The 8,001-nt window shown below is 51.6% G+C and overlaps 4 protein-coding genes across 4 annotated transcripts; 2 read left to right on the top strand and 2 right to left on the bottom strand.

Annotated features, from left to right (window-relative positions):
• Positions 1-2,536, top strand: BO85DRAFT_392377 (glycosyltransferase domain-containing protein). Its single transcript, XM_025656844.1, has 2 exons — positions 1-398; positions 463-2,536. Exons 1-2 carry the CDS (start codon positions 213-215, stop codon positions 2,101-2,103), a joined length of 1,827 nt encoding a protein of 608 aa, XP_025518454.1. The 5' UTR covers positions 1-212; the 3' UTR covers positions 2,104-2,536.
• Positions 2,537-2,642: 106 nt separating this feature from the next.
• BO85DRAFT_416027 (uncharacterized protein) lies at positions 2,643-3,778 on the bottom strand (the record flags this gene model as incomplete). Its single annotated transcript, XM_025657716.1, has 3 exons — positions 3,631-3,778; positions 3,419-3,571; positions 2,643-3,221 (listed from the first exon to the last, which is right to left on the bottom strand). The coding sequence occupies exons 1-3, from the start codon at positions 3,634-3,636 to the stop codon at positions 2,643-2,645; spliced, it is 738 nt and encodes a 245-aa protein (XP_025518453.1). The 5' UTR covers positions 3,637-3,778.
• Positions 3,779-3,808: 30 nt separating this feature from the next.
• BO85DRAFT_447087 (uncharacterized protein) lies at positions 3,809-4,439 on the bottom strand. Its single transcript, XM_025659644.1, has one exon. The coding sequence runs from the start codon at positions 4,359-4,361 to the stop codon at positions 3,882-3,884; it is 480 nt and encodes a 159-aa protein (XP_025518452.1). The 5' UTR covers positions 4,362-4,439; the 3' UTR covers positions 3,809-3,881.
• Positions 4,440-5,802: 1,363 nt separating this feature from the next.
• BO85DRAFT_457356 (cellobiose dehydrogenase) lies at positions 5,803-7,534 on the top strand (the record flags this gene model as incomplete). The annotated part of the gene is made up of 2 exons (XM_025661510.1): positions 5,803-7,347; positions 7,427-7,534. The coding sequence occupies 2 exons, from the start codon at positions 5,803-5,805 to the stop codon at positions 7,532-7,534; spliced, it is 1,653 nt and encodes a 550-aa protein (XP_025518451.1).
• Positions 7,535-8,001: the final 467 nt, after the last annotated feature.

Genomic DNA, 8,001 nt, shown 5'->3' with positions numbered 1-8,001 from the left:
CCCCGTCAGCTTCGCTGCTCTTCCTGATCGCATGTCCCGCTCGCAGGAATGCTTATCGTTGGGAAGACCCTCTTCTACATTTGGCTAAACCCAGCGATTCTTGTCTACTGAGCACGATCTGACGTTCAGTCGGATCGTCCGTCCACCGCTGCTGAGCAGCGGTACTCTAATCTAGTGTCCAAGCAAAGTTTCCACTTCCACTGCTTTCCAGGATGTCATTTCAGGGCATCCTAGACGGCCCATGGGCCGATCATTATCACACGGCGCGCTCGTCAATGACGATGCTATGGCAGCAACAGTTCCATCCTCGCCGTCTCAGAGCTCGTCCCGTTAGAACGCTGATGATCCTGGCCGCCACATGCTTCTTCACGCTGCTGTTGTTGTCGCGATCTAGTCAAGTATGTTTACTATGCGATCTACTGTCTCAATGAAGTGGTACTGACGAAGTGCCTCTTTTCCTAGCCACATGTTAGCTACTGGTTGAGATACCCATCATATCCCCCCTCCCGTGAGCGCCCCGAAGACTTGCCGATGGTCTTCACTTCCCCGGGTCATGTTTTGCACCGAAATGATAGTCTTCCGCATAATCTGCAAAAGTCAACCCCGTCTTTCCACCTTCTTATACCTGCATCGCAAAAGTCCGCCTCACTCTGTCGCACATTGACGTCGTCGATGATACTGAACTACCCACCGCCCACATTGATTAGCTATGGCAAGTCGCCTCCAACGGGGTACACAGATTACGCTGCCATGGTGGACCGCATAGCCGGCATATACAATTATCTGGCGTATAACCCACAAATAAAGGATGAAGATCTCGTCCTTATTGTTGATTCCCAGGACGTGTTTTTCCAGTTACCCCCTGAGGTCCTGATTCAGAGGTTCCAAAATCTACTCAGAGAGAACAATGAAAAATTGCTCCGAAAGTATGGTACCGTGAATGTTGACAGGCCGTACCGTACAGGCTCGCAGCAAACGATACAGAAATACTCCCAGAGAGTTTTGTTTGCAGCGAGCAAAGAATGTTTCCCCGGGCTCACCCTAGATGCAGGGTGTGTGACAGTCCCAGAGTCTAGCCTCCCCCCGGACGCTTATGGGTGGAAGACGGATATCCACCCACAAGGACATCTGAATCGGCCGCGCTGGCTCAAGCCTGGCGCGGTTGTTGGTCAAGCAGCTGATCTCAAGTTGATATACGCCGAGGTTCTGCGGTTCGTGCATCAACACCGCAATGCACGGGGAGATTACCTAGCTATGACGCAAATGTTTGGTCGACAGGAATATGTGCGGGAGCTTGAGAGGCGGGATTCTGCGAATGGATTCATGGAATGGCTCTACACACTTATAGGCATCTCTGATGCTTCCAATATCACAGGAGCTACCCAACCGCGCCTCGAGTCTGGAACCCGCTATGAATATGGCATTGGAGTCGACTATGAATCCCGTCTGTTTTTCAACATGCGCAATGCCAAGATGGATGTCGAATGGCTTCACTACAATAATGTCACCAAGACTTCGGCAGTGCAGATGCAGCATGGCGTCCCCAGAGAAAAGCGCCTCTTGATACCTTCGGATATCACACCTGAGAGCCTCGGTAATCCATTCATCCAGCCCAAATTTGGCAAGGATGATTGGCTGAACCCGCCTTTCAATGAGACGCTCGACAAACTTCCGAATCCGCGCAACCATACTTGGCATAACCTCCCCTTGATGACCAACATTCACTCGGCATCTGTACCGGCCCTGTTGCATGTCGATGGGGATCATTCTGTCCTCGACAAGTGGTGGTCAGAGATGTGGTATCAACCATGGGCTCGTGCCCTTCTCCGCAAGTACATGCGCACCCCGAATGGGTTCGACGCCGCCCAATCTTCCCTCTTGGGAGGACAAGAATGGTGGGACATGCGCGGTGGCAGGGGAGGTCTCTGGACTGACAAGGGTGAATGGTTAGCCTACACTGAAGTTTGTGGAAGCTATGACAAAGAGCTGTTCGATGATGATCTCGGTCCCTTTGGCAAAGAAAGTGGTGAAGACGCTGACGAGCCGGTGTACAACCGATTCGGAAACGTCATCAAGGGTAAAGAAAAACCAGGCATCTGGTGATCTATCTCCGAGACTGGCTCTTGAGAGAAAATTACCGCCTGCCGATTTACCTTTGGTGACACGGCTGGCGTGGCCTACAATTCATCCACACAGGTGGCCCATTGTTCATTCTGCATATTTCATTATAGTGTGAAGCTGCAAACTGCAGCAAGAATTTGCCATCAACTATGGCCGTGCATATCTACATGGTGTTTGGGGGTTCATGACTTATCGATTTTGAGCGAAGTGGATCTGATGTGATGCTTTTGCATATGTGCTTGGCCTTACCCTCCTTGCTTTGCTGGTTTCATCGCAGTCAGGCGTAAGGGCTAATTGTTTCTATTGTATGATATTCCTTCTTGAGTCGGGATGCCGGAGAGTATCTTACGGGATACTTCATTATATACCAGGGTCTGTATAGAATAGATAGAATATGCTACAATTCGTTAGTACTATCGCATTGCAACGTAATAATCCACATAGAAGAACTGCCAGCCATAGTATCATGGTATATATAGTAGTAGTAGTAGTAGTAGTACCGTCCGCACCAAGAAAAATATCTATCCCTCCTCATCCATCCCCTCCCCCTCCGATCCCTTCATCCCCGACCCCAACGTCTCCCGAATAATCGCCAAAACATTGTTCACGTCCTCATTACTCAATCTCTCCTCGCGCTCCTCAATCACCGTATCCAACAGCGCCAACGCCCCGTAATCCTCTTCTGGTATTTCCCCTTCCCCTCCTCCCTGTGCTTCCTCGGCCCCATCCACCTCCATCATCCCATTCGTATCCTCTCCACCATTGACTTGCTGTTCCGCATTCTCATCATATTCTTCTTGTTCTTCTTCCCCTCCCTCACCCGCCTCTTCACCATCCTCTCCTTCCGTCGCGGGTGCATGTAACCCCACCCCCAGGTTCACGATCATCAGCACCTCACCCTTGGTGAGCCCGTAGGGCTGTAACCTGGTGACGAGTTCCCGGAGCGCATGGTCGAGCGGCGTGGGCGCGTTGATCTGGGATGGTGGGATGGCTGTTGTTGTGGTGGACTGTGCCTGGGCTTGTATTTGGGCGGGGGTGAGGTGCGTGTATTTGGGGTAGTTGAGGAGATGGGGGGAGAGTCGGGTGACGTAGTTGTGTATCTAATGATCATTTGACCCAAGAGTCAGATTTTTCTGGTTTGTGCATGTATGTATGTTTGCTGCAGATGTAGACGATGAGAGAGAGAGAGGCTAGTTTAAGACCGTCTAGCTAGCTAGACAATATATCCAGCCCCGCATAGCCACTCGACAGAGGAACACATAGGATGTGGATTTCAATTCAATAAGGGAATGCGCACCTCCTTAACAACGGTATTGTGGTCTCGTAGATCCGGACTGGGAACCCAGTTTCTTGAGTTCGGCGGCGGGTTCGGTGGTCGCCGTGGAGGGTTGGCCGTTAGATAGGCCAGGACCTCTATGTTGGTGAGAGTGGCGGATTGGGGATCGACGATCTGGTTTTCCGCTACTTAGTATGGTACTCTATAATAAGGGCCATAGGATCAGGATTTACCCTCATTGTGATGGTCTAATTGTGCAAATTGGGGGTGATATTGGCCGATTGATAGGTGGATAATGCGACGCGGGAAAAAAAGTGCTGGAATGCGGGGCGGAGAAGGAATTGGGCTGATTCTGCCGGGGAATGATGGGAGAGCGGTGAGAGGAGTTCGCATACTGTATGTACTATGTAGTAAAGAGTGATATTGGTGCAATTAATCAAGTCTCTGAATGAGATAAGGATCAGAACTAGGTAGAGCAATTGCCTCACGCCATGTACATGCTTTTCTCCACTGGTCTTGGTTGGACGTTTTGGCAGGCCTCAAACGCGTACTGATTACCCCAGTTCATCGCTTCTTTCTCTAGTGATTTGATGTCAACTCCATGTAGCACACCCATCTGCTCCTGTAGAACCCTTAACACATCCAGTAGCCACGTCCGGCATGTTCTGTTTTCGCTGTCGTTCAGATGTCCGTCGTAGCTTCGGCAGACACGGTCTAAAGTCTCCTGCGCCGAGGTAGTGGACGGTATGGTTGCAATCTGAATCAGACCCACTAGGAGGAAGGCTTTCAGGATGCCGGTGCCTGATTCGGGCCCATGTCCGGGAATCCAGCCGTTGCCTTCGTTGGTGATATGGTACTTGATGCCGCTGTTGATGCGGTGGTGGTAGAGCGCCCAGTGGTAATCGTTGGTTTTAGGAGGATCATCACGAATGAAGAGTGCAATGTAGAGCGCATTGGGATCCATTTGGGGATTTAGAGTAGTGTAGAAAGCACTGCGGAGATCAAACTGGATTGGGATAGGATGGATTACACCGGATCCATGATGCTATAGAAGTGGGCATACCATATGCAGGGGGTTAGTGGCTGGCTTGCTGCAGACACCTGCACGTGCCTGCAGGCAGTAAATGCAATGCAACCACTTCATCTCTTATCTAAACTCATTACCGCGCTCAGATGGCACCACCACTATCTTTATTTGAGGTGCTGAATTCATTTGATAGTTAATTGCATTCTTATGGTCTATCAAATATTGGCGGTTGAACCATCACATCAGATTAAGCTGAAACTAGGCTAAGTGAGTATGCATGAGATAGGGGGAAAAAAGCTTAGCCAGACCAGCATGTTGTTCTTGCAGGATCCGGACTACTGGCTAGCTTGTTTAACATAAAGTCGCCGGCACTAATGCTAGGGCTGACTGCGTCGACACAACAGAGTTGACTGCAGACGTCCCGATAAGCTAGACAGGAAGAAAGTCAATCGATAAACTTGAATCATGAGTCGTGTGTCTGTCCACCATCCGTGTCTTCCGGCCTCTTTCGCGTGCTCGACGACCACTGCTGTACGAATCAACTCCGTACGGCCCGGTGCAAGCGAGCCGTGAACCCTGAACCAACTTCCAGAACAGAGATGTCTACCGAGTCTACGAGTGGGACAGCGAGACCCGGCATGGACGGTGAATCATCATTTGTCAACCCTCACTCATCTGTTCTCGCCTATTCAACCGCCAAGTTTTTCAACCGAATTTTATTAAGATATCCACTTCCATATTGTGCACCAAAGGCTCTCATATCCACTCTCCCCTAGAGACCTGGCTTTGTCAGGCTTTTGAAATCCGTCTTCTTCGCGCTAGAAGCGGCTGGCGCTTTCACGGGATCCACTGAACCCAAAGTTCGGTTGCCAATGATAAGGCAATGTCGCAGCTGGTCGTCTTCGTCTACCCACCTCATCGGTTCGCCTGTGCAATAATGGCATCTACAACGATCAGATAACGGCGAATGAGGAAATGATCGTCTTGGGAGGCGGTCCACTGAAACGAGAATATTCTTCGACATACAGACTCAGGCGACAGAACCTGAGTAATTGAGGGACCTGGGGAGTGGGACTTGCGAGTACATCGGACGGATTTGGTACGGAATTAGCGGAAAAGAGCCAATTTGGTACGGAATTAGCGAAAAAGAGCCAATTCGGCCACTCTTATGAGTCTCTGACATAATCGGGTTCATTTTCCTGAGGAGCTACGCATTTGACTACGTATTTGACTAAGTGGAAACGAAGAAGGCAATATGGCGCGTGCCAAAAAAGCGATTTTCCGGGACCTTCGCGGACCCTATGGAAATATAAAGGGACCTGCCCGTTTCACCATGACTAGATGAGAATCTCTATCCTCACCCAAAAACATTCTCACCATGAAATCCTTCCTGCTTGCAGGCCTCATTGCCACTGGCTCTGCTCTTGGGGCCGTGGCCTCTCCCCGTGTCCACGCATCGCCGAGGGGTAGTTCGTATGACTACATCATCGTGGGTGGTGGACCGTCCGGTATCATCACTGCTGAACGCTTGATCGAGGCCAACAAGACCGTGTTGCTGTTGGAGAGAGGCTATGGACCTACCGTGGCTACTGGATCCAACGAAACCCTCGTCTGGAACAAGACCTTGACTGCGGTTGACCTGCCTGGACTGTCTGCCGACATTGGTGCCCTGCCGCAGTGGGAGGAATACCTCTGCTCTGATGTCGCCGGTTATGCCGGTTGCGTGCTGGGTGGTGGTGTGACCTTGAACTACATGGTCTTCGTTCACCCGCCGGACCGTGACTTCAACGATAAGTGGCCCAAGGGATGGAAATGGGACGACGTGAAGCCTGCTGCAGACAGGCTCTATGAGCGCAACCCCGGAACCCTCTTGCCCTCCGCTGATGGCAAGCGCTACGACCAGGGTCTCTACACCGTCCTCTCCAACTTCTTCAACAAGATCGGCTGGAAGTCCGTTGACATGAGTGCCGAGCCCAACGAGAAGCACCAGGTCTACAGCTACCCTGCCTGGAACATCAAGGACCAGATGCGTGCTGGTCCCGTCCGCACCTACCTGCCCTTGGCTGAGAAGAGCAAGAACTTCAACCTCCGTCTCGGCACCAAGGTGCTTCGCCTCCTGCGCGCCGGCAGCCAGGTGACTGGTGTGGAGGTCGAGAACTCTTTCGGCCGTCGCGAGAACATCACTCTGGGCTCCAACGGAAGAGTCGTCCTCTCTGCCGGTGCTCTCTCCACTCCTCGTATCCTCTTCAACTCCGGCATCGGACCCAGCTCTCAGATTGAGATCGCCCAGCAGAGCGGCGTGATCGTCCCCCCCAAGAAGGACTGGATCAACCTTCCCGTTGGTATCGGCGCCAAGGACCACCCTATCTTCTCTATCATCTTGAAGACCAACGGCACCAGCTATGGCCTTCCCGACTACGACGCCATCGTGAACGGCTCCGATGTCTCTGACATCAGCCTCTACGCCCAGGGCAGCGGTCTCCTCACCCAAGGAAAGCACCGCATGATCTTCTTCACCTCCAACGTCGTCGACGGCCACACGCGCTACTACCAGGGCTCTTGTGCTCCCTCCGGCACCAACGAAGTCACCATCACCGCTTACATGACCCATGGTCTCACCTCTTCTGGTGTGCTCGGCCTGGACACTGATGGCTCCACCGTCTGGGACAAGTCTCCCTACCTCACGACTGCCGGTGATCGCGCTGCCGCCACTGCCTTCCTCCAGCAGTTCGTCGGAGAGTTGACCGCCCCCTCTACCGGATTCCAGCTGGAGACTTACACCAACGTCTCCGCTATCCTCGGCAGCGTTAGCCCTGGTATGCACTACACCACCTCGGCCAAGATTGGCACGGACGATGGCCGCTACAACAACGGCACCTCGGTCGTTGACCTCAACACCAAGGTCTATGGCACTAACAACCTGGTATGTACATCCCCATCCCCAACTGCTGCCTTGCTCCTCGCTCTTGAGGCCCATCTTGCTAACTTTTATCTTCGTACAGTTCATCGTCGATGGCAGTATCCACCCTGACCTTCCTACCGGTAACATCCAGGCTACTATCATGGTTGTTGCCGAGGCGGCTGTTGCCAAGATCCTTGCTCTGCACTGATCTTGGCCCATCGCTACCATGTTTTCATAGAGCCTAGCTCCTGCGAGCTGTGGCATGAAATTTCTTCCACTGTATAATTACGTTCATGAGAGATAGAATAACCTTAATGTGATCGATAATGATGATGATCAGTCAATGGAGCATTGTCATTCTTGTATCTTGTCATTTCTGTTCTTTTTATTTACGTCTGATAGCCGTTGGAGTAGAACAGATAGACCGTAGTAGCGTCTTCAGTACTTAAATTGGCTCCGTATAAGACGACATGGAGATAGAGAGATGAGGCGAATTCGTCCAACGTGAGGAGGGTCAGAGGTAGTAGGAGTTAGTGTTTTTTGGAGTCGCCGCCTACTTTGCTCGCTGTGCAGAGAATAGGAAGTCATGTTCCTTCCTTCTTCGAAGCCACTCGAATTATTGCATACTAAAGGGGAGAAAAGGGGGGATTGTAAAATCATGCTGGCCTCGAATTA

Source organism: Aspergillus piperis (assembly GCF_003184755.1).
Source record: "Aspergillus piperis CBS 112811 unplaced genomic scaffold BO85scaffold_4, whole genome shotgun sequence".
Lineage (NCBI taxonomy): Eukaryota > Fungi > Ascomycota > Eurotiomycetes > Eurotiales > Aspergillaceae > Aspergillus > Aspergillus piperis.
The sequence above is the reverse complement of the archived record's forward strand: the minus strand, read 5'-3'. Positions and strand labels throughout refer to the sequence as shown.